The following is a 27,232-nucleotide window of genomic DNA, read 5'->3' on the forward strand; positions in this document are numbered from 1 at the left end:
GGAAAAAAATCATAAGTGTCCGGTTAATTTTGCACCCCAGTGTATATATATATATATATATATATATATATATATATATATATATATATATATATATATATATATATATACACGATCGGTTTTTGACCATTCTATAAAATTTGTACAATTCGTATTATTTATAATTGTTTAACTTTACAACACTACCCTGACTAATCGGTACTACAATATTTAATAAATAAAAATTTACTGTTCTTTATATTGACACTCCATGTGGCCGATATGCTGCTCCTGTGCGTTTTATAATGATTTTAAACGAATTTATAGTTTGATTTTATATTTATAACGGATGATCGTAATAGAGAACCAATTTATAGAATCACGAAGAGTTAACTATGTCCACAGGTTAATTAATTTAATATCTGTAATCTTGGTGTTTATTAATAAAAGTACTTGCTTAATGTTAAATAAAGAACATTGTTATTATTCATAGTTAATATTACTCTACCCATATACAAAGAAATACATGACTAGTATAGCAAAAGTTTTATTACCAATTTATTATTTTCTTTTATTTATTGACTGGCTTTTTAATTTGATCAATAATTATTATTCATCAAACCTGATAAACGTACAAAAAAATAAATAAAAAAAATTACCATTAAATTAAATATTTGGTATTATATTTTGACAATTCGTTGTTATCAATAATCTAACAGTAATATCTATCGTAGCTTACTAAACGGAAGTAGGTGGGAAACTGGTAGAACTGTTGGAATGCGCCAGACTAAGCATTGAGCCCGACAAACTAGCATCGTCGACGTCGTAACTGTCACGTGACATATCATTTATTTGCAGCGACATCTCTGCTATCATTAATGCACTAGAAAGAAATAAATGTTAAAACAAATATATAATTATTACATTTTATTCAAAAATTTAAATCTTTGATGACTACTACCCTAAAAACTAGTTTTCAATGCATTTTCTGAATCATCAAACTTAAATTAATAACTTTTTCATTATGTTTAAGACGTTTCATTGACATAATAATTAAAATGGTGAACTGGTGCCGTTTTGCAAGATCATATTAAATAGGAAAATATGAAAAGTAATACCTTATTTGAAAGTTCTTTTCAAATACACCTAAAATTATAAACTTTAATCCAGAAACCTCAAATATTCATTTTAATTGTAATCACTACATAGTTAAACAATGGTCAAAAATTGCTTTCGTGTGTAATAGAAGGTAGCATAGTTTCTGATGGAATTCAATGACATAATCATTAAAAAGACGAACTACCGCCATTTTATGAGATAATGGTAAGTAATGAATTATTTGGCCCGTTGCAACAAGTTGATTTATAGTACGTCGAGCGAGAAATGGTTTGTTGGACGTTGAGCCAATTTTATTTTATTACATAATTCATTTTTTCTCTGACCGTCAAGCGGAAGAAAATGAACTCCTAACTTTAATTTTTTTGGCAACCGGGCTTAAGCGCCCACCCAGCCGACAGCAAATGTGTAATAAGGTTCACCTAACTTAACTAAATACACTACTAATCTGGAAATTAAAAGAAAAACTACGATGGGAGGGGAACTAGGATTACGTATAGGAACTAGGATTACGTATAGGAACTAGGATTACGTTTAGCACCTCGGGCTCATTCGAGGTGACTCACAGACAGAAAGGATAGACCACGGAAAGTATAGGTAAAAAAAAGTAAAATATTTGTCGATTTAACAGAGGTAACGAGCTTAAAACCTACACTAACTGTAGAAAACTAATCGTCTTTTCTACAATAGTTTGTTTAATACATAAACAATGACATGCCTTCCTGCTGTATCGTATCTCCTGCGCCTGTCAGTTTTTCACATTCAAATTATTCAATCCTAACTACCTTTAAATCACTTCGTCTTTGTCTTTTCAAATAGAAGCACGCTAGTCGAACTCCGTCTTTTGCATCTCAAATAAAAGCAAGAAAATAGTTCAGCTCACGCTCTCAAATAGAAGCGCATTTTAAGTTAATTTTATTTTATTAAATAGTTAACTTCATTAAATTCAGTGTTAGTGCATCTAATATGTAAGTACCTGAAATTATTCTTTAATACAGAGAAAATCAACATTTAATATGAATATTTGTGTATTTTAAGAAAATTTTATTTGAACATTTATGTTTTCTATTATCATTCAAAAGGGTGATTTGTTGGCAATTCTGATACTGCTATTTTATGATTTACATAAAGGAAAAGTTTAATCAGAAATTGGAAGAGGTGCTAATCTTATTATGGGGCGGACATACTCACCTTCTGCTATTTTTATACATGCAGCGCGAACTTTTCCATCCCTTACAGACAATAATTCTAATATTCTACCCAGTGGCCAATTTAAAGGAGGCCGATCTTCACATTGTATGAGAACTAGCTGATTGATTTCCAAGTTTTGATGGGGTAGTTGCCATTTGGGTCTATGCTACAGACGGTGCAAATTTAATAATAAGTTTCCAATAAGAAAGTCGATTAGTAGGGGTAAATGTGATATTGAACTGCTCTTATAAATGCGTGGGAGTGAAATGTTTAATCTGACTTTAAAAATACTATAAGAAGTAAGGGGAGCTCCAATCAGAAAGTGACCAGGAGTAAGAGGCAACAGATTATTAGGATCATTGGAAAGGGAATACAACAGATGGCTATTTAATATGGCTTCAATTTGCACTAATAAAGTAGAAAGTTCTTCAAAAGTAAGGCAAGTATTGCTGAGCAATTTAGTCAATTAATATTTAACACTCTTTACAGCTGCCACCCAGAGTCCGCCCCAATGTGGAAATATGAGAGGAATGAATTTCCAGGTAATTCCGGTGGAAGGAAGAAAATTCTAAATTTCCTGATTATTTTCTTTGCATTTCAGAAATAAGGATTACGAAGTCTCGTAATTGATTACTAACCCCAATAAAATTGGTATCGTTATCAGAGTAAATTGAGGATTTCCTCAACGACTAATAAAGCGTTTTAAGGAAGCAATAAAAGCTTCCGTGGACAAATTAGTGACTAATTCTATATGGATTGCCTTGGTTACCATACATATAAAAATGGCTATATGAACCTTAATCATATGGGCCTTCCTTAATCTAGAGGAGTGAAATAATAGAACCAGCTAAAGATAATTCATAAGATGTCGTGGACCTGACGTAATCATTTAGTGACGTCGATCTACAGACGAAGCAATGGAATCAGGCATTGCTAAAAACATGCAGTTCTCTTCAGTGCGTTATCGAAGCGAGACAGAGACGAACTAGTTTTTGCGTTAGTGAAATAGCTTTAATATTTTTATTTTTTTTGTGAACAATAGTTTTTAATATTTTATCATTTTTTGGATCATTCTAAATAAACAAGGTTAATTGTAATTTTTCTCTAAAGTTGATCGTTTTCAACTTATAAACAATTTAAAACTGAAAAAAAAAAACGAAAAATGATGATTATAGGCTCAAATATACACAATTATTTTTGAATTTACAAAACCTTATTCTATCAGTTTCTGATAATTTAGTTTGGGCTTATTTAATTTAAAAACATTGTTTTTAGTTGTTTGAGGCCCTTATCACAACCTAAAAATGGATTTATACAAAACTCTTTAATAAATTAGGACCACTTTTGTATGAGCGACATCTTGAATATTATTCTGCGGTATTTTATGAAAGTGATTATGCAAAAAATCTCATGGGAATATTTTTCCCAAGGAATTCGAGGTTTTTGTCTCGTATAAACATATTCTGCTGAATTTAAAACCAAAATCCTGTTATTTTTCTATCATATATTGATTTATTTATTTATTTGTCCTCTACATTTTTTTCAGTTCTTTAAAGGTTTATTTATAATCCAAATTAGTGCAATGTAAATATTTTACATTTTTACACAACAATTCTTATCGGCAGTGAAGACGGGAAATCGTAAATTTTTATTACATCTTTTAATGTGAGATAAAATAAAAACGCGATGACTAACTGGAATGTTTAAGATTAGAGAAACGTAATATGTCATGTTTATTGGAAATACTCGACATCATTAGCACGTGCAAATTCTACCCTGTCACCTAATTTCCTATGAAATTCAAATGGTAAATGTTTTTAGGGTCCATTTATTTTTTCGGGCATGCGTATTTACGAGGTCCACAAGGTTTTGAAACATTTTTACCTCGTCCTTTCCCCTACACTCACTTTTTAAGGTATACATTTTAATAAACTGTTACACACCTATACATATTTAATGATACCAAATTAATTAGATTGAAAGGAGTATAAGTTTTGCAATAATAAACTATTATTAAGTTCCTGTCTTTGTTTTTCCAAATTTACTACAAGCATGAAAAATGTGATCGAAGTCGCAAACCACAGTGTAGGTTTCATAAAGTTCGGTGTTGACTGCACCGATAAGTTTGCACGTCCGAATTTCAGCCTACAAATGATTACAATATCAGTTCTTGTAAAATCATAATCTTGGTGCCACAAGACACAATATTTTGTCCAATGCAATTCCAATTTTTCCTTAAAGTTACTCTTAAATATCATTAAATATTTTTGAGTTCCTAAATTAATCTTGATATGCTGTCCAGTTCTAGACAGTTCCTAAATTAATGTTGATATGCTGTCCAGTTCTAGAGCTTTCTTTGGCAAAGGAATCTGCAATTTCATTGTCACGAAGACCTATATGAGCTTTTACCAAGTGAATTTTAATCCGTACTGATTTTTTTAATTTATGAATTCTTACTTTTAATTCTCTAATAAAAGGATTTACATCCGTAGCCATCACATTAATTGGGTTAGCGATGCATTTAAGAACATATAAGGAGTCGCTCAAAAAATGTATTGTTCGAACTTGTTTTTTTGATATAATCGCAGCCTTTAATAATACCAATCGATTCTGCGGAAAAAATGGAAATATTGTTAGTTTGAATTTTTCTTGAAGGTTTGTTGATGGTATGCGCATGGAATGCGCATCCCATACCATTATTTTGTTTTGATGGCCATTATTGATACCATTATTTTGTATTACGCTTTTGATTATGTTAAAAAAATGGGGCTAAAAGGAACTACAACCTTCAACGAGGCTCTGTTGTTTCATATGGTTAATGGACCTCCAAATATAAAAAACCGCGCAGTGCTACTGTTTAAAGGGGTGCATTTGTGAGAAAGTGGTGAATTAGTCTCTATGCACAACAGAATGATTATTATATATAAAATTTCAATAATAAAATAAATTTTATTGTGTGTAATAAATTATATATAAATATTCTATTCATTGCATTTGCCTTTAATAGAACAAAATCCAACATTCTTACTGAATATAAAATATAGGAAATTAAATTATTTACTTTTTAAGTGATTGGAATTAAATTTTAAAGCAACTGTTCGAGGCCGATCATCGCTAATGACAAATCGGTCTTCATACGTGCTTTTGATTTGCAGACTTAAAAAATATAAAGAATAGAAAACGTTATTGTATGCGATTGTGATATTTCTAATGTTGTACATAAATAAATTTATTTATTTGACATGGCGGTCGATCGTGGACGAGAATGGCTACAGACCGTAAAAAATGTAGAGGTTTGCTGAAGGAGGCCAGGGCTCGAATTTTGCTGTATAGTCATAAAGGGTGATTCATTTAGAGATACTTTTTTCAACAAGAAAAACAATGAAAAAAATAAATTTTATTTGAAAATATTTATTATCATAAAAGAACCATTCTTTACAATTACTTCTTAAAGATAATTTCTTTTAAATGTTGGCCATGACTAAGATTAAGTTGGTTCATTCAATGCCTCGAGTAATATTGGCCTCCAATGCCTCAATCGTATCTGGTTTATTCATGTAGACTTTGGACTTTAGGTAGCCCTAAAAAAGAGTCTAGAGGTGAGATGTCACAGGATCTAGGCGGCCAATTCACTGGTCCAAAGCATGAAATAATTTGTTCACCGAATCGTTCTCGCAGTAAAGCCATACTTTCAAGGGCTGTATGGTAAGTGGCGCCATCTTGTTGGAACCAAATGTCGCCGAAACCACGAGCTTCAATTTCAGGTACCAAATAGTCCGTTATCATGGCACGATGTGCTCCATTCACAGTAACATTCTGGCCGGCTTCTCTTTTAAAGAAATATGGACCAACGATTCCACTAGCCCATAAACCACACCAAACAGTTGTTTTTTCAGGGTGTAATGGCAACTCATGAACCTCTTTGGGTTGTTCATCACCTCAAATACGGGCATTTTATTTATTAACGTACCCATTAAGCCAAAAATGGGCCTCATCTGAAAACAAAATTTTTCTCGAAAACAGTGGATCTTATGAAAGCTTATCAAGAGCCCATCGACTGAAACGGTGGAGACTTGGAAGGCCAGTCGGTTTCAGCTCTTGCACTAATTGAATTTTGTATGATTTTAAACCAAGATCCTTACGTAAAATACCCCAAGTTGTTGCATATGACAAGCCAAGCTGTTGAGAACGGCGAAGAATCGATTCGTCATTATTTTCGAGTACACTAACCGTTACCGCCGCTATATTTTCTTCAGTACGTGCTGAATGTGGTCTATTTGGTCGCGTGTTATCCAATAATGAAAACTGGGTTTCAAAACTTACTAATTGTAAAGCGAATTGTACTTTCGGTAGGCCGATCATGTAGACCATAAATTGCTCTAAACGCACAAAACACATTCCTCACATAACTCTCATTTTCAAAATACAACTTAATAATTTCTAGACGCTGTGCCGGGCTAAGTCTTTCCATCATGAAATGTCAAACAATACTGAACAAAAGCGAAATGTCAGTTTGACAGTATTCATGCACGATCTCCAATCAAATCCCCACCAAAAAAAGTACCGCTAAATGAATCACCCATTAGGATGGGTGGAAATATATTCATGTTTATAAATTATATTTATAAACATGATAGGATAATAATGAATTATTACACTTATTAAAAAACATGAAATTTTTTTATTACACATGTTAATATTACAGCTGAAACATTTTGGATCCAGCATTTTAAGATTTTCACTTTTGTTTGATATCAAATTCGTATTCAGAAAAGTCAAAAACCTTACAGTATACTGTTATGTCTAATTGTTCTAAATTTTTATAAATTCCGTAAATTTTATGAAATTTGGTAGCCATATTATATTCGCCATTCAGAATTTTTCAACGCAGACATCAAATTGATAATCATCGAGGGCAAAAAGTTTACAGTTCCTATTTATGTCCAAATATTGCGAAATATATGTAATTTGGTTCGCCATATTGGATCGGCCATTTTCAATTCTGACATCAATTTTATATTTTATACGAGGTTTCGATAAGAATAATATATTCTAGAACAGTTCCTGAAGCTTAGCTATGTCATCGATGGCTGATGAATTTTTGCTCCTTGAGAATTTCCTCGAGAGAGTAAGTAAAACTTACTTTACTAATAGTTCTTACGAGAAACTTCTAGTTGAAGCTTCTCGTAATAAACGAATAAAAATGACAAACTAACAATTACACTATTTAAAATTGGCAATAAAGAGAAATAAACGCTTATCCTTAACATTTTCTTTAAACTATTATTGGCCACATACTGAAACATTAATTCAAATTCAAAACGCGAGAAAGCAAATTTTTTAGTTTAGATTTGCCATTGATGCAAACTTTATATTCAGAATCATAAAAAAAATATTCAATGGTATCTTGTGTTATCACGTACCTAAATCCCAGCTTTACAGAGTCTTCGTCGAATTCCTCCAATTCTTTTTCTTGTTTTTCATGAAGAATTCTTATTCTCTCCCCCCTTTCATCTACGAACCTTTGATTTTCGGCAGTCATCTAAACAGATAAAGTTAAAAATTGATATCTATGTTCTTAATTATACCACTATATTTGTCTTAGTGTGGTCTTGGTTCTAAAATTCTTACCTTTTGTTCGAGAAGAGATTTCCTCACCGCTACCCTCTCCTGTAACTCATTTTTTTCCCTATCTCTCTGTGCTTGCGCTTGCATTTTATTTTTACTCTGGTATGCTATCAAAATCTCCAGTTCATATCTTAACCTCTCCTTCATTTGTTGACATTGAAGCTACAAACAAACAATATTTTTAATAAACAATATCATAACCAAATAACAAAGATTACATTTGTTATTAAATAGTCGCCGTTGACCTCGACTGTTTCTTGACGTGTTTCCCAATTTATTTAAACATATATATATATATATATATATATATATATATATATATATATATATATATATATATATATATATATATATATATATATATATATATATATATATATATATCGGGAAAAGGAATACGACCGTCAATCCAATATAAACTAAGGAACACTCGAAGAGTGGTGGGTCAAAGTTGAGAAATAAAAGACAAAGAAGGTGGCTACTTCATCTATTTATTGAAGACGTTTCGCTTTCTGCTCAGAAAGCATCATAAGTTCATCTAAAAAGAACAATATGAAAAACCAAACATCCATAGAGAAGTTAAAACATGTGTGTTACCTTACAAAGACATGTAGCAGTCAATGATATTAAAAGTGTGAAAAAGCTTACGATACTGGACATTTAGAGATAAAGTTGTATAAACTTTAACTTAACTTAATCAGTAGACCCATTTGTACCTTTCGGTGTTGGGCTTAGTTGTATAAACAATTAATTGAAACTAGGTATAGTTTACAAATTAACAGAATTAGCACAGCTAAAGAACATGTGATAATCATACATGTATATAAAAAAGTTATTATAAAAAACTTAAGTAAAAAAACATTTTTCTGGAATGTGATCGGCCTTCTTCTTCTGGTGGTCTCTTGCCTTTGGAGATATTTCTCTCCACTTCGTCTCAATCTTCTTTGAACCACCTCGATCACTTTTTTGTATTGTCTGGGGGCGGTGTCTTCCCATGGTCTTGTAGACATTGTTCCTTTCATTATATATAAAGACGTCTCTTTGGTAACCGTATTTGGTGCACAGTTCAAATACATCTCGATCTCAAACACTTTTCTGTCCCAATGTCGATGATGTTCTTCAGCAGCAATTCGTAGAAATTTTGTGACTTCTTGTCTCTCATACGTTTTGGTTACACGGGAGACAAAACAGATTGGCACCTCTATATCGTCTTTGATCTGTGATAACACCGCTGCGAATTTTTTTATGGAAGCATCGGTCCTGAGAATGAAAGGTTGATCATATCTTGGGTGGTGTACTCTTACAGCTGTGGAAAACGCTCCTTTTAAATTTTTGAAAGCCATTTCTTGTTCAGTTCCCCATTTCCACCTGACATTTTTCTTAAGTAATGCTATTAACGGTATTTCTTTTGTGCTGATGTCTGGTATCAGCTTTTTGAAATAGTTTACCATTCCTAAAAATCCCCGCAAAGTTTTTAAATTGGTTGGCCTAGGGTAGTTATTTATGACTTCGATTCTATCTTCTGCAAGACTAATCCCTTTTGTGTCCCTTAGGATTTGAATCCTAAATACAGTATTTCTTTTTGTAAAAACTGTCACTTTTAAATATTTAATTTTAATCCCGCTTGATCAAGTTCTTCGAGAACAGTATGAATAAGTCGTAGATGGCTTGTTATATCCGGTGAGAAAATTAATAAATCATCTATGTAATGTACAACAAAATCTCCATGCCTATTTAAGATTGTGTGTAATGCGCATGCACTCTGTAGTCCAAATGGTACCACCCTAAATCGGTACACCACTCCGTCGATAGAAAAAACGGTATAATTTCGACACTTTTCTGCCAAAGGTATTAACCAAAAACTGTGTTTCAAGTCGATTTTGGAGAAAATGTGTGATCCTGTGATTCGTCCAAATATGGCTTCGATGTTCAAAGGCGCTTCGTATTGAGCGATTGTGTGCGAATTAATGTTTCTTGCATCTAAACATAATCGCAAATCACCACTCGATCTTTTCACGCATACTATCATGTTGATATATGGAGAATCACATCTTTCGATCACCTTGTCTTTGATCATATTTTCAATTTCCTGTCCGACGCTTTGCCTGTATTTATACGGGATTGGATATGTTTTCGATTTAAAATTTTTTAAGTTTTTAACTTTAAAAGAATGTTCATAATTTTTAGCCACTCAGCTTTCTTCATTAATAAGATCTCTATAATTTTCTAAAATCTTCTATATTTCCTTTTCCATGTTTTCTCCACATGTTATATTTCTTTCATCCTCATTTTGTTCACATGTGTTCACTGTCCATAACATTTCTTCACAACATTCTGGATTCTCGTCCATAATTGCCATTTCTTCTCTGTCCTCATCCTTTATTTCTTCTTTTTTTTTTCTCTAACTTTTTCTAAACAGACTTTTACTTCATTTTCATATTTGTCCACACGCTTTTCCCTTTTCCTATCATTTTCTTCTAATTTCTGTTCTATTCTCTGTGATATTTCTCTTTGGTTTCTTCAATTTTTTGTGATGATTCTTGTATTTGTTGTGTCTGTATTTGCATCATTGCTAATAATTTTTCTAACATCCCTGTTTCTTTTCTTTCCTCCATTATTGTAGCATTTCCTTCATTATCCGATCCTTCTTCAACAATTGTTTCCTCTTCTCTGTTATCCTCCTTACTTTCTTGAATTTTGCTTTGACTCCTTGTGGTCGACATCTTGTTTCTTTTCGTTACTGTTTTTGTCCCAGCCAAATGTGAAATTTTACAACACTCTATATGTTACAGAACACGACAAATTTAATAAATTGTCACGACAAATATCAAATATGCAATCAGTAAAATTCAAATAATTCAAAATAAATATCAAGTGTACGATTGCTAAAGAAAATAAAAATCAAATAATTCAATAGCAGTAAATATCAACTAACTACGATCAATCAATAAATCAAATTTTTATCCACTGGAAAAATTGTCAAAATACTTTCAAATTCAAATTCCCTCAATGTTATTTTTTTGATCTCTGGATCACCTGTACTTATTCCGGATCTCTTTCCCTACCATCAAATGTAAAGCTGCGATATTTTCAAACCCCACGTTTTGGAAGCCAGTTAATGTGATATTAAAAGTCAGAGGTGCGCCAAGCAATTAATTAGCTAATTAATTAATTAATTAATTAAACTTATTTAAATGATGCAATTATGATTCTATCACACTATTTAATTTTCTTATCTCAGGGTTATACTCGTGCTTCAATATCTATGCTTTACATATGATAGGTAAGGTCCAAAGAATACCGGAATAATAAAAAAATATATGATACAACATTATATATTGAAATAAAATTCACACTCAAATATCTTCAATAAAAAATATCTCATATAATGATTATCAAAATTTTGTTCTACGTACGTGAACCTTCAAAAGTTAATGGTATATACAATATAAATTAAAATTTCAAATCAAAATTGTTGTTCTAAATCTCCTGATCAAAATATTCCTATCTTTTCTAAACAATTATTGTTAAAAAATGTGTTATTAATAAAGAAAAACTGACGAATGGTAAAACTATCTCTCTGATGATGAGTTGTCCAAATCCTTGTTCCTTGTAGCCTACACTATCTATTCTTAGCAGTCCCCTAGGTAATCAGCAATCTTACAACAAATTATTGCGAGCCTATCGTCTTTAATGATCTCCTTCAAATGCATATATCGTTCAAATGATGCTAGCCTCTTCTCCTCTCGATAAACTGAATCTCTCGTTCCGGCCTGAACAGTGACTCTTGGAATATAAGTAGAAAAATATAACTTACAATATTTTACTGGATCAGCTTCCGTCAGATACACTTACTCCAAGAAAACTCACAAACATTCACTTCTACTGCTTACTACCTCTGAAAAACCACCAGAGAACAACGATTGTTCGCCTTGAACCCTTGGAAAAACAACTGATTATCTTTTCTCCCTCAAAAATCTAGCTAAACTCTCATTCCTACATACCTATCCCACTTTTTTCAACCTCCTCCAATCAAAGTTCGTCACACTTATCCCCATCTACCATTTAGATAACAAACAGTGTAAATGTGTAAAAGTGTTAATTTTATAATATCGTACTTTCAAAATAAAAGTTGCAGTATCTACTATTGTGTAACTCTGTAAGTTTCAGCATGACCGGTTCAAAATTCAAACCGATAACATTTATATTAAATTTTGTTATAATCTGCCAAAGTGTTGTACAAAGTAATTGATATGGCAACCCTGTTAGTATGACGTTTCGTTTGAAGCGTTTCGAAGTCGAACGTAATGCTATCTATCGATGATAAATACTACCATTGTTTCAGATGGAGCCATCTCCCTATATTACAATTTGAAGGCGGCAGTTCAAGACATAATTCTTGTTTAACGAGATTTTTCATATGTTTAGGAAAAAATATTTAACGTTTTATTGCAAATATTTTCCACTTTTACAGTTTTATATATGTTGTTATTAAAAAAACTTTCGCTTTCTTACCGGTAACTTTATTATAAGCCGAAACATATTATTTTTTCCTATTGGGACAAAACTGTAAATTCAAAAATTTCCAAAAATTAATAAGTATTTCTTATAATTATATCTTGATGCTGTAAAAAAATTAACAAAATCCTATGTTTGGTTTTCCCGCTTTATACTTGGAAAAAAATAGTTTTTTTGAGTTTTTTCAAAAACGAAAACATGAAGTTTGCTTAAAAGTTGTCAAAATACTTCTAGTCATCACATATACCTTCTCAAATTTTTTCAAATTTTTTGAATTTGGAGTTTGTCTTTTGGGGGGTGCAGATCAACCTTAACTGCTTTGACTTGTATTAAATTTTCTCTCATTCTTCTATTCACCACAAAGGCTGTCCCATTTCCCCCTGTTTGTTTTCTCCTGAATAGTACACAGTGCAATTTTTTCCCAATTTTTCCATCGTATTTCCTACAGAACTAAAATTTCTAGTTCATATTTACTATTTCTTGCATCTCGCAAAATCATTGCTAGCATGGTTTTGATATTTCTGGATCCGATTTTAATGGACTTTTTTCCTCCTATTTTATTGTACGAGGTGTTGACAACATCCTAAGAACCAAATGGTTTAGAAAAAGCATTGCTAGCAATCGCTTCCTTAATTATTATTCCTTTCATCCTAAAAGATTTAAACACAACCTCGTACAGGGATTAGCCTTAAGGACTCATAAGTTGTCACATCCTTTATACGGAAGGGAAGCCACTTAGTTAATTAAAACTATATTAGTTGAGAATTCTTATCCAACTTTTCTTATTAATAGATATCTTTTTTCTACTGCAAGGTCCTTACTTGACCCGACTTATACCAATGTGGGAGATTTGCATAATAACCTACTTGACAACAATGAACTTCACCTTGATGAGGTATCCACATCCGAGTCTTCTCCTAGATATTTCTCATTACCCTATTTTCCACAAGTTACAGAGAAACTTACTAAATTGTTTAAACCACTATATACTAAAATAAGCATCAAAAATTGTAAAACAGTTGGAAATCTCTTTTCACGTACTAAAACACCTTTAGATATTTGGGAGAAATCAAATGTAGTATATAACATTCCTTGCAAAGATTGTCATTTGAAATATATTGGCCAAACAAAAAGAACCCTTAAAGGGCGTGTTATATCTCATAAAAGTGATATCAGATGCAACAAGAACTCTTGTGCTCTCAGTACCCACTCTATCTCTCTTAACCACCAAATCGACTTCGAGAATATTAAATCTCTAGGAACTGAGAATAATTTCTATAAGAGATCCTTCCTGGAAATGTGTCACATATTAAAGGAAAAAAACTCCATAAACAGACGTACTGACATCGATAATCTCAGCATCATTTATCACTCCTGGCTGTTGAATATTCCTTAAAATCTTTCTAGTTAAATGTTACATTTTATAATTTAACTTAGTTACACCCAAATCCGATCAAGACATGGCCTAAATTTTTCGGTTTTTGTCCTCTAGGGAAAAAAAGTAGCTTCTACCTTGAGACTTCTAAATTAAATCCCTATATTCACTTCAACGAGAACTTGAGCAATTTTCATACATCATATTCGATGTAAAATCCTTTCCAAAAGGAACCACATGGTGAGTTAAACAAATTCATATCACATTATATTTCCTTAATATTCACTAATTCTAGGTTCCCCAGCAATGGTCATCGGTACTTTTTATATCCAACCTTATTTTAATTAGATTTATAAATAAATTGACATTTCTATTCTGTCCTGTAAACATATATTTGTCATCTAGTTGATTTTTCGCACAAAGACTGTTTCCCAAGCCATATTATTTTTTGTTTTGACCTTCGGAGTAGTAGATCCCTATCTGTTAAAAAATTGGCGCTTTTTTTAATTACTTTGGTGTCTCTAACAATAAAGTTAACTTTCCATGCTTTTTTCAATAAAAAATTTTTTTTTTCAAATTGGTTCACTAATCTCAATTAAAACTTACTTTTTCTCCTGGCTTCATGTTTCGATAATTGTACACAGCGATAGAATAGAATTATTGTATTATATTATACTGTTCTTGTTAACATATTGTGACATTTTTGTGACTTTTTAATGTTTGTATAAATTTTAAAAAACTCTGAATGTGTTTTTTTAACTGTAACTTTTATTGTATTTATTAAATGTATTTTGTAACACCTCAACATGTGCATTTGACATTGTTTGACATCTATATATAACTTTGCAATCATTAGAACTGAAGAAGTGCAGAAATACTGCACGAAACGTTTTCTATTAAAAGATTGAAATAGTTCTCCTTGACCGATATCCTCATTTCAGTGAGATTTTAATCTCACTCACAATGTATATATATATATATATATATATATATATATATATATATATATATATATATATATATATATATGGTGGTCCTTAAGTAATTGTACAAGCAGAAATTGTAGATTCTGCACTTTAAAATATTACGATTTAAGCCAACTTGCTTTAATAAAATGTTGATATTAAGAAAGATACAGGGTGTTAAAAGTGAAAATTTAAAATTTTATTTAAACTTCTACGTTTGTAAATATTTATGGACAAAAATATACAATTGGATGCTTTTGAGTAGGATAAATTATAATTTTATATATACTTTAATGTAACTGATAGAGGGCGCCACATATGCCACATATGTGGCATAAATTTGCGCTTAACTTTTTTGTTCTTTAAGTTTGTGTTTCATAATACTTTTGCTACAAATCTAACCTTGAAGACTCAGCATTTACAATAACATTATCGTTGACCTAATAATCGATATTGTTATAAATATTATAGTTACACGTAAGTTGTAACGTAATCATATAAATAAGTAATGTCTTCGATACGTTATTCCGTGTGTATATAAGTAACCAATAAACGAGATAAATCAGTTTAATACATTAATCAACCTCTGCGACAAATATACCATAAGATTTGGATATGTATTCAAAAGAATATATTCATTCTATATATAAAATCCTATTATTCTGTTATTTTTTTTTGTCAAATCCTATTATTACTTATCCTGCTGATATATTTATTTTTATTTTTTATTCATTATTTCGTTAAGCATTAACTTTAGTTAAAGGTATTTTATACCAAAATTCAGAAGTATTGATGGTTTTGTCCATTCTTCCTTCGTTAGATGGAGTAATTGCGTTAAATCAGAATTATTCAGCTGATTTTTATAAAATTAAATTATCTAAAAAACTGTTGAGTTTTGAATTTATTAACAGATATACCTTGTTTTTGATAAAATAATGTATCTTTAATATTCTTTGTCACAAATACAGGTAACTTGAAGAGCAAAAAAGTTAAGTGCAAATTTATGCCACATACGTGGCGCCCTCTATCAGTCTATACATCAAAGTGTGTATCAAATCATATTTAAAAGTACCCAGTTGTAAATTTTTATACATAAATGTTTGTAAACATGAAAGTTATAGCGAAAAATAAAATTTTAAATTTGCACTTTAACACCCTGTATCTTTCTTAATATCAATTTTATTAAGGCAATTTAACTTAAATCGTAATATTTTAAAGTGAAGAATCTACTGTTCCTTTTTGTACAACTACTTAAGGACCACCCTGTATATATATATATATATATATATAAATATATATATATATATATATATATAAATATATATATATATATATATATATATATATATATATATATATATATATATATTATTGACATATTAATTCGCGACAAGTTAATTTACAATATTAAGAAACAATAAACAAACAAAAAGAATAAATATTGATTGATAAATAAAACTGATATTTAGTCGAAATAATTTTAATTTTAGAACTTGATAGTGACCGAGATAACGAAATGGCTCAACCAAACTATCAATTGTTAAAAGTATACTTGGATTCCATCCCACCATGTATGATGTTAATCTATACACTTTAACCATATTTATGGAAAATTGCGAAAATTTAATTACAAATTTTGTCAGACAGATGGCACTTTATACTTTTTTAATTCGAGCTAACTCAATACATGGCAACTTGTAAAAGATGCCCTCAATCTCAGTTTCGGAGATCAGAAAGATCTCGATTGCTTAATCCAAGACCTTCTAATTTTGAGAAATTTAAAAAATGAAACCCCTCAGAATTTTGGTATGCGTTGCCAAGAAACCCGTTGTCTAGTAGCTTCAAAATTAAATACACTAACGTTACAGCACAAGAAAAATTAATTATAAACAAACTTACAAACTAATATAAGATTAAGAAATCCAGATAGTTTAGAAAAAGCCAATGAGTTTGGTTATTAAAGAAAATTTCTTATATTCAATACAACGCGCAAAATACTTAAATTCACAAAATTCTTTCAGGCTCTCATCTAAACATACTCCAATAAGAAACAATATTTCTCGGTCACCCACTGTTATTCCGAGAAATAATTTTCCACAATATCGCTTAAATGTTCGATATTCTCAAACACAACAATATAATATACCAGATAGATCCCCATCCTATCAATATCAAACGTTTAGACCACAATATCAAAATAATAATTCAAATCCCAAAAATACTTTTCAACCACATCAAAATTTTTCTCTTGTGAAAAATCAAAGAAGCTGCTCTAATTATGCTAAATGAGACGAATTGTGTCGCAAATTCCTCAGCAGAATGTAGTAGGATCTGGTTACCCATATTAAAAGAGGAAGTTATTAAAAGGAAAATACCAGTATTAGTAAGTCAATAACATATAGAGGATACATCATTTATGTTTTTTAAATAACAAACATATAAAATCAGAATTTGGTGTTTATTGAAGGTAAACTAATTGCACGACCAAATACTTACCATGTCGGGATAGTATTGTTTTACTGTCATCACGGCATGTGTTTGTCTTTTTAAAGACGAATTACATGCTATGATTTTTTCTGATGGATATTCTCAAGTTAAAGTTGATTACATGTAATAGAATGAACTATCTTACAAATAAGTCGTCCCAGGAACGCAACAATATTAGCAATATCATTTTAAAGTCGTCTACTTTAAAATGTATAATGTATGTCTGAATTGTCAATATAAATGAGTCAGATAAAATTAAATTATTAGAAGAATTTTTCACCAAGTAACAAAAAAACAAAATTTGTTTAATTTACTAACGTTTGTATTTTGAGAACGATTTCTGAAGTGGAAATTAAAACGTCAATAAACGTACTTTAACCTTTAATTGCGGCTTATTCCCATTTAAATAGTAATTACTTTAACATGCCACAAGAAAATAGCTTCAGAACAATATAAATGAAGATAACATATTAAAAAGGAATTTAAAATATATAAGGTTGAATCATTGCAACATAGAAGAAAATAAATCTCTAAAAAAGCTTTGTTTGCAATATAGAGATATATTTTATTGTGAAAGTATCCCTTTAAGTTTTACCTCAAATAGTAAAATCCCAAATAAATAAGATGTTAGCAGAAGGTATAATCGAAGACTCTAATTTTCCATTTTCCTCGACAATTTGGATTTTCCCAAAAAAGCAAGATACTACAATGGCGTCTAGTAATCTATTACAGAAATCTAAACGAGAGGACAGTAGACCATAAATATCCACTACCAAATATAACAGAGATTTTAGATAAATTAGGTGAGATAGATGAACTAATTGTTTTTCGACACAAGATCTTACAAGTCGCTTCCGTCAAATAGAAGTAGACCCGCAAGATATAGAAAAAAGAACTTCGTACACCACAAGGCCACTTTCAATTTAAGAGAATTCCTTTTGGTTTGAAAAATGCACCTTCGACGTTTCAGAGAGTTATTGACAATGTCTTAAGAGGATTAACAGACGAAACGTGCATAGTATACTTAGACGACATTTTAATTTATAGTACATCACCACAAGACCACTTTCAATTTAAGAGAATTCCTTTTGGTTTGAAAAATGCACCTTCGACGTTTCAGAGAGTTATTGACAATGTCTTAAGAGGATTAACAGACGAAACGTGCATAGTATACTTAGACGACATTTTAATTTATAGTACATCTCCTCAAGGCGTAAAACCACACCCTGATAAAATCGAAGTCAGAAAACGATTTCCTATTCCAAAAACCCAAACTGAAATAAAAGAGTTTTTTAGGATTACTAGGTTATTATAGACGGTGTCCAATATCAAATCTTTAGAATTCATATCCGAAATTGGACAGTATAATTTTATCACCCAGTAGACCGAATGAATCTATTTGTTATTAAATACACACACGTAGTTAATTAGGTTACATACACATTTGGTCAATTATCAATAATATAATTTAGACATCAGTCAAAAGTGCTGACAAAGTTAAACTATGTACATAAATTAAATACACATGTCACGCGAGGTCCGCGAAAATATTGACCCAATTAAAGTTTATATAAAACTAAGATCTCTTGCCTAGAGAGGCATTCAATCAATATTCACTCAACGAATTTGATAGTCGTCAACGATCAACTTCATCAGTCTCTACTCAAAGTAATCCCGGGTCTACACCCATAGTGTACGTCTCTACAATAAACTCTGCTACTATTATTTGGTGTTTCCATTACAACTGAACGAACATCTTCACTGAGCCAATCGAAGGGGATTTGTTCATGGTCCTATCGAGAAACAGAATACTTCAAGGAAGTTTGAGAGAGCCTATACAGTCCACGCCAGCAACACCCTCAGTAGCAGAGAGAGACCACTAGACCCGGGAGAACGAGAGCCATACCAAAGCCGAGAGCCACACTAGAGCCGAGAGCAGTACCAAAGCCGAGAGCCACACTAGAGCCGAGAGCAGTACCAAAGCCGAGAGCCACACTAGAGCCGAGAGCAGTACCAAAGCCGAGAGCCACACTAGAGCCGAGAGCAGTACCAAAGCCGAGAGCCATACTAGAGCCGAGAGCAGTACCAAAGCCGAGAGCCACACTAGAGCCGAGAGCAGTACCAAAGCCGAGAGCCATACTAGAGCCGAGGCAGTACCAAAGCCGAGAGCCATACTAGAGCCGAGAGCAGTACCAAAGCCGAGAGCCATACTAGTGCCGAGAGCAGTACCAAAGCCGAGAGCCATACTAGAGCCGCAGAGCAACCAAAGGACAGGACCGATTGCAGAACCCACCAGAAGCGAGGGATCCTCAACGTCTAAGAACACAAAAAACTGTAAGTTTTTGAATAATTACAAAATCTTCCAACTTTTACAATCTTACAATTTAACAAGTTTTTTTTTTATTACAATTTAACAATTTAGAACAACAATCTCCACTCTATCAATCGTATAATAATGTACTTTAGAATGTATACCATTTAAATAATACAGAGAATTGATAAAACAAAAAATAAACGTCATTCACAACTATAACTTACTAAACAGTAATTTTGTATGACAATTTGAAAAAAGAAACGTTCATACATATAGCTTGCTTTAATTCAATTAAATACTTTATTTCGAAAAATTAAAATAATTACGTAGCAAATAATTTCATTTATTTTGATAACAATATATATATGTATATATATCATTATAAGAGTGTGTGGATTACATCTTGACCTACCTCAGTACAAAGAATAGCACAGCAGGCAAGGTCAAACTCATATTTCGCTAAATTGCACATTCCGATAGAAAAGAAAGTGTTATAATACAGGTATACTTATTTAATAAATAACGTACATTTCGTATTGTCTAATATATTTACCGCTGAATGTAAAAATTTATAAGAATAATCATGGAAAGCATATACGTTAAGCAAGCGGAATTAGGAACAGAAATAACGAAACTCGTTTCAAATACAAAAAAGGATTCCCAATCTCGGAAAAATCAACAATACATCCGGGATAGACAGGAAAAATTAGAAGAATATTGGGCAAAATTTTTAAATAACCACGAAAAGCTGCTAGAAGGGGGTATAACGAAAGAAAAATATTTTGAAACAAAATACTATGATCAGGTATTTAAGATATACATTGAGGGGAAAACCCTGTTGGAAGAATATGGAAGGGTGCTGAAAAGAGGAAAAGCACCGAAAGTAAAGGAGATACAGATAAGAAAACAAAGAATCGAGGAATTATTACGGCCAGAAAATGAACAAGACTTGCAGGAGGATGAAGAATTGCAGTCAGAGTTAAGAGAATACATGGAAAAGGTGAATACACTAATGATTGAAGCAGCAGTAAATGAGGAACTAGACGCTACAGATAATGGAGAAGTAGAGAGAATAAATCATCTAAAGAGGAAAGTCAAGGAAGTTTTAAAGAAAATAAGGCCAGGAATGCAACGGCCAGAAAGCACACAGAGGAGGGACGGTGTGACATTGCCGCAGGTAAAAATCCCTGTGTATGAAGGCAGATATGAAACGTGGAGAACTTTCCACGATCTGTTTACTAAAGTAATACATGAAAACGACCAGTTATCAAACGCAGAAAAAATGCAGTACCTAAAAACTCAAGTAAGAGGGGAAGCCAACAGAATGATACAACACTTAAACATATCCGAGGCCAACTACGAAGTGGCCTGGAACATGCTAAAAGATAGGTATGAGAACCCAAGGATGATATTGTTTAAATTAATAGACAGGATGCTACTAGTGCAGGAAGTAAAGGAATCTTCTGCTAGAGCATTGAAATCACTACATGACACCTTCCACGAAAGTCTGGAAGCCATAGGAGGGTTAGGAACAGACACGGAAGCGTGGAGCCCATTGATAGCCCGAATTATCATAACGAAATGGGACAATGAAACTAGGAGGCTGTACGAAAACCACATTGGAGACAGTAGAGAGATACCGACGTACAAATCGACACAAACATTCTTACAGCGAAGATTTCAGACACTGGAACTGCTGGAGTCAGAAAAAAGACAAGAGAAGCAAGGAGGATCTCTTAGGAAACCAAGAACACATTGCGTGATATGCAACGGAGATCACGGAGTACCGAACTGCAGAGAATTTCAGGAACTCAATGTAAGAGACCGGAACAGGATGATAAAAGAAAAAGGATTGTGTACAAACTGCCTAGCACATAAAAAAGAAAAACAATGTTATTCACAATATAGGTGCAGACACTGTGGCGGAGACCACCACCATATGTTGCATTATGAAAAAGGAAACACAAGCAACAAAAGAAACTCCAATGGAACGAAAGGAGAACAAACACAAGAAAGAAATGGAAGAGATTCAAACAATAGAAGAAACGGGTACCAAGCTGATAGGTACAGAGGAGGAAATAATAATCCATACAACGCCAGAGAACAAAATAACGGAAGGCGAGAAAATACACAAGATACCAATGGGCCTAGGAATAGCAACGACCAACAAAGAGGGCAGAATTCAGTAAACTGTGCAAGCCATAAGGAAGGTAAAGCATTACTAGCGACAGCTGTGGTACGCATAAGAGATGCGAAAGGAGATTCACACATAATGAGAGCACTAATCGACCAAGGGTCACAATGCGCATTTATAACGGAACAAGCTGCGACGACGCTAGGAACAACAAGGAAGCCCATACAGGCGACCATATCCGGGATAGGCTCGTCAGGAGAAAAAACAGCCAACTGGAGTATGAAACTTATAATCGAAACTCATTACGAAAGTGACTTCGAGATGGAAATAGAAGCACTAGTACTACCGAAGATAACAAGGAATTTACCGGAACAGGATATAATTCTACCGGACTATAACGAGAAAAATGCAATACTGGCAGATCCAAGATATTACAAGGTAGGGAAGATAGACTTACTACTAGGAGTAAAAGAATACAGTTACATATTGACAGAAGGGATGCACATAATAAGTAATGGACTCCTGAGTCAAAACACCAAACTAGGATGGATAGTTTCGGGAATAGCACGAGAAAGGGAGAATATAAAAGCAGAAGTATGCTGTATGATATCAAGACAAGAAATGGACGTACAAATAAAGAACTTCTGGGAATTAGAAGAAGTAAATCAGGACACAAGTTTCTCAGTGGAAGAACAAGAATGTGAAGAACTGTATCGACAGACTGTAAAAAGGAATGAAGAAGGGAGATACGAAGTAAAAATTCCGTTTAGGGAAGACGTCGCAAAGTTAGGAGAATCTAAACAGCAAGCATTCGCCAGATTGATGCAACTAGAAAGGAAGTTTGCAAAAGACAAACAGTTAGAAGCGAATTACAGACAATTCATGGAAGATTATAAAAACCAAGGTCATATGGTAATAGCAGAAAACCAGGGAGATGGGTACTACTTACCTCATCATCCAGTGAGAAAAGAGGACAGTACTACAACGAAAATAAGAGCCGTGTTTGATGCATCAAGCAAAAGCTCATCGGCAGTAAGCCTAAATGATATTATGCACACAGGGCCGAAATTACAACAAGATTTGACAAATATACTATTACGATGGAGATCCAATAAGGTAGCATACTCAGCGGATCTGGAAAAAATGTTTAGACAAATCAGAATGGCAGAAGAAGACCAAAAATATCAAAAAATTTTGTGGAGAAAGGACACAAAGGACCACATACAAGAGTATAACTTAACGACGGTGACATACGGCACGGCCGCAGCACCCTTTTTAGCGTTAAGAACAATACAACAATTACAAGAAGACGAAGGAGCGAGGTTCCCGTTGGCATCGAAAATTGTAAAAGAAAACATGTATGTAGACGATATACTAGGAGGAGCTGAGACAGTGCAGGAAGCAGAAACAGCCCAAAAGGAATTAATACAACTGTTCAGAAAAGGAGGTTTCATTCTTAGAAAATGGTTGAGAAACGAAGAAAAAATAATGGAGAACGTACCGGAGGATATGAGGAACGTAGACTCCAAGGCATTCAAACAAGAAGAAGTACGGAAAACGTTAGGAATACACTGGTCACCTAAAGAGGATATAATCACATTCAAAATAGGGATAACGACGGCAAAGAAAATAACGAAAAGACACGTACTGTCAGAAGTAGCAAAACTATACGACCCACTGGGATGGATACCACCTGTAGTAATTCAGGCGAAAATGTTCATACAGGAATTATGGGAGCAAAAGACCAGTTGGGATAAAGAATTAACTAGCAACCAACAAAGCAGGTGGAATACATACCAGGCGCAATTAGTAAATCTGGAGAAAATAACATTGCCCAGGTGGAACAACTTAAGCAAGATAAACAGAGTAGAACTACATGGATTTGCAGATGCGTCTATGAAAGGATATGGAGCGGTAATCTACTCAAGGGTATTAGGCCCAGAAATTAAAACGAATCTAATGATAGCAAAATCGAAAGTCGCACCATTGAAAGGGAAAACGACGTTACCGAGGCTCGAGCTGTGTGCCGCGGTACTACTAGCAAATTTAATGAAGAAAACCCTACAAGCATTGAACAGGGAAAACATTGAGGTATATGCATGGTCGGACTCAACGATAACCCTGGCTTGGATAAAGGGATCATCAAAAAGGTGGAAAATGTTCGTCGCCAACAGAGTAGAGGAAATAAGAGGCGTTATAGGACCGAAAAATTGGCATAAGGTAGATACAAAGGAAAATCCAGCGGACATCCTCTCACGTGGAAGTACCGCATCAGAATTATTAGAAGCAGAGCTATGGTGGAAGGGACCAACTTGGCTGACTAGTAACAAAACTTTAACGCAGGAATCAGAAGAAATACCAGAGACAAATGAGGAGGAAGTCAAAACGAAAATAACGGTGCACACGACAACGATAAAGGAGGACATATGCGAGAGATTCTCAAATTTAGAAAGAATGAGAAGAGTACTTTCATATTGTAGGAGATTTGCAGACAAATGCAGAAAAAAGAAAGACAATGGACAAAGTCAGCTTACAGTCCAAGAATTAGAGGAAACGCTATTAAAGGTGATAAAGCACACACAGCACGCCTACTTCAAACAAGAAATAAATAAGCTGGAGAAGAAACAGCAATTAGACAAGAAAAATAAATTAGCGTCATTGGTACCATTCCTGGATAGACAAGGAATTCTAAGAGTCACCGGAAGACTGAGACACACGAATCTAAAGTACGGAGAAAAACATCCGATAATTTTGCCAAAGGATAGTGCATTAACAAAGTTACTTATAACAGATAGTCACGCAAGAAATCTACATAGCGGATTACAACAAACACTACAGTACATAAAAAGGAAATACTGGATAATCAACGGCAGAAGAACCGTGAAAGATCATCTAGCAAAATGTTTAAGGTGCAGGAGGTATAAAAGCCAAGCAGCACAACAATTAATGGGAGATCTACCGAAAGACAGAGTGAACCCGAGTCATCCCTTTACTAACACAGGGATAGATTATGCCGGGCCAATAAAAATAAGTACCACGAGAGGCAGAGGACAGAGGAGCTATAAGGGCTACATCTCAGTATTTGTGTGTCTGTCAACGAAAGCAGTACACCTTGAGGTAGTAAGCGATATGTCTACGGATGCATTCATCGCAGCGTTCAAGAGATTTACGGCACGCAGAGGACAGTGCAACAACGTATACAGCGATAACGGAACCACATTCGTAGGAACAGCAAATTTGTTGAAAAAAGAAAATCAAAAAATAGATGACGAGATAAAACAAGGATTACTGGCACTAGGTACCCAGTGGCATGTCATACCTGCATATGCACCACATTTCGGAGGATTATGGGAGAGCGCAGTGCGAATAATGAAATATCACTTGAAAAGAATCATCGGGGAAACAGTTCTAACATATGAAGAATTGAGTACGGTGCTGGCACAAATAGAAGCATGTATGAACTCGAGACCATTATGTGGGTCATCAGAAGACCCTGAAGGGAAAATAGCCCTGACACCAGCTCACTTCCTTATAGGGAGAGAAATTATATCACCAAATCGGGAAGAAGAGCTTACGACTTATTTGAAGATGCCGACGAGGTGGAGATTAGTGGAGAAAATAAAAAGAGACTTCTGGAAAATTTGGAAACAGGAATACCTGCACCAATTACAACAGAGAAATAGATGGCACAAGGCGCACCCTAACATAAAAGAAGAAGAAATAGTTATAATTAAAGAAGAGGATACACCTCCAGGCAGATGGCCATTAGCAAGGGTAACAGAAACACACCCTGGAGCGGAGGGATTAACCAGAGTAGTAACAGTGAGAAAGGCAAACGGGAAACTGACTAAAAGACCCATACATAAGCTAATACGACTGGAAGAAGAGAAACAGGAAAAGCCGAAGAAGGCAGCAGCACTAAGATGGAAGAAAATACTAGTAGCTATAATGTTTTTAACGATGTTAAAACCCATAAAGGCAGAACCGTATAAAATATATAATCCGGTACCAGGATTTTTCACAGAAGACCTTGGAGAGGTCGTCATAGACCGGGGAACATTTCGAATAAAGGTGTTACTCGAAAAAGGAAGAATTCGAACAGAGCACCAACTAATAGGAAATATGATACAAGGCGTACGAGAACTGTGTCATGAGATAAAAATCGTGAATTGTAAGGATATAATAGAGAAGTTAGAGGAAGGACAAAGAAAGGCGGAGTCAGTAAGCGAGGGGTTGACAGTAGAAATAAAAGGAAGGGAAAGAAGAGGAAAATTAGGAACAATATTAACCTCAGTATTTGGAGTCAATGACGAAGCCTACAGTAACATTGAAGCATTAGATAATAACCAAAAGGAGCTAATAAAGGGATCACAGCACCAGGCGAAGTTAATGTTAGAAACAATAACATCAATCAATCACACAGAGAACAGGATAAACGAGCAAATGAACAAGTTTAACAAAGCACTAATCACAGGTCTACAAGAAATATCTAAAGGACTTAACGAAGTAGAAGACAAAGCACAAAAACTAGAAACCGAATATAGCACGTTACGAATACAAACGATAGCATTACAAGTTATGGACTTCATAAACGAATATACTCAATTTTACGAGGGAATATTAAACCTTCACTATAACCACGGACACTTCATTGATATAGTGAAACCGGGTGAAATAACCAAATTAATAGGGAAAGCAGGGCAGATACTGCCTCAAGGGGTCGAAATACGACGACAACCCATTATAGAAACAGAAGTCAGTCATGACGACAGATATATAACAGTCATCGGATACTTCATAGTGACAGGGAAAAATAAGTACAGCATGCTCAAAGTCACGGCCATACCACTTAACGTTGAGGGGTCGGTGTTGCGCACATTTGTCGCCCCAAGGAATCTACTGGTCGTAGATTATAACACACTGCACTACTTCGAATTGACCGCGGAAGATAGAGAAAGATGCTTACTGTTGACAAAGGCGCAGATAGCGTGCTCACCAACGGCTATAAGAAACATGGATACCCAACCAAACTGCATACTTGAAGAAATTTATGAGCGATCTAAGAATAGCACATGTCCAGTGGTAGCCAGGACAATACAGACAGCTCAATGGAGTAAGATGGGTACTCCCAACCTCTGGCTAGTTATCACGCCAGTCACGATACACATATCCATTATTTGCGATGGAAATCGGAACGAAAGAGTACTGGAACGAGTCACATTCCTGAAGCTTTCACCCAAATGTATCGCCCAAACGAAAAATATTACATTACTCCCCACTAGCAGTGGGGTGGACAGAGCAGTGACGAGTTACCTGAAGTCGCCAATCACTCCCGTGGCCCAACTGGTGGCGAGGACACCCCGCAAGTTTAACACGCCTCTAAACACCTACCTTGACATACCAGGAGGAGAGCTACGTCATGTGTTACTTGAGGAGGAGAGTCTGGAACAAGAAATGACGCATACGCAGTGGCGATCGATTCACGAATCTAATTGGCATTATTTTGTGGCCACCGGGATCATTAC

General features: G+C 33.8%; 1 protein-coding gene across 5 annotated transcripts in view; it reads right to left on the bottom strand.

Annotated features, from left to right (window-relative positions):
- The window catches only part of Tao (Serine/threonine-protein kinase Tao), a 468,452-nt gene that overhangs the window by 78,115 nt on the left and 363,105 nt on the right, over positions 1–27,232 (bottom strand). For 4 of the 5 annotated variants that reach the window (XM_072532044.1, XM_072532043.1, XM_072532046.1 and 1 more), the window contains exons 14-16: positions 7,918–8,076; positions 7,710–7,828; positions 719–862 (exon numbers count right to left, since the gene is read on the bottom strand). In XM_072532044.1, coding sequence (XP_072388145.1) covers positions 719–862; positions 7,710–7,828; positions 7,918–8,076 — 422 coding nt within the window. Of the gene's footprint in view, positions 1–640; positions 863–7,709; positions 7,829–7,917; positions 8,077–27,232 lie in introns of those variants that run through there. The other variant, XM_072532042.1, reaches the window with a different exon arrangement.

The sequence above is a fragment of the Diabrotica undecimpunctata genome, chromosome 5 (genome assembly GCF_040954645.1).
Source record: "Diabrotica undecimpunctata isolate CICGRU chromosome 5, icDiaUnde3, whole genome shotgun sequence".
Taxonomy (NCBI): Eukaryota; Metazoa; Arthropoda; class Insecta; order Coleoptera; family Chrysomelidae; genus Diabrotica; species Diabrotica undecimpunctata.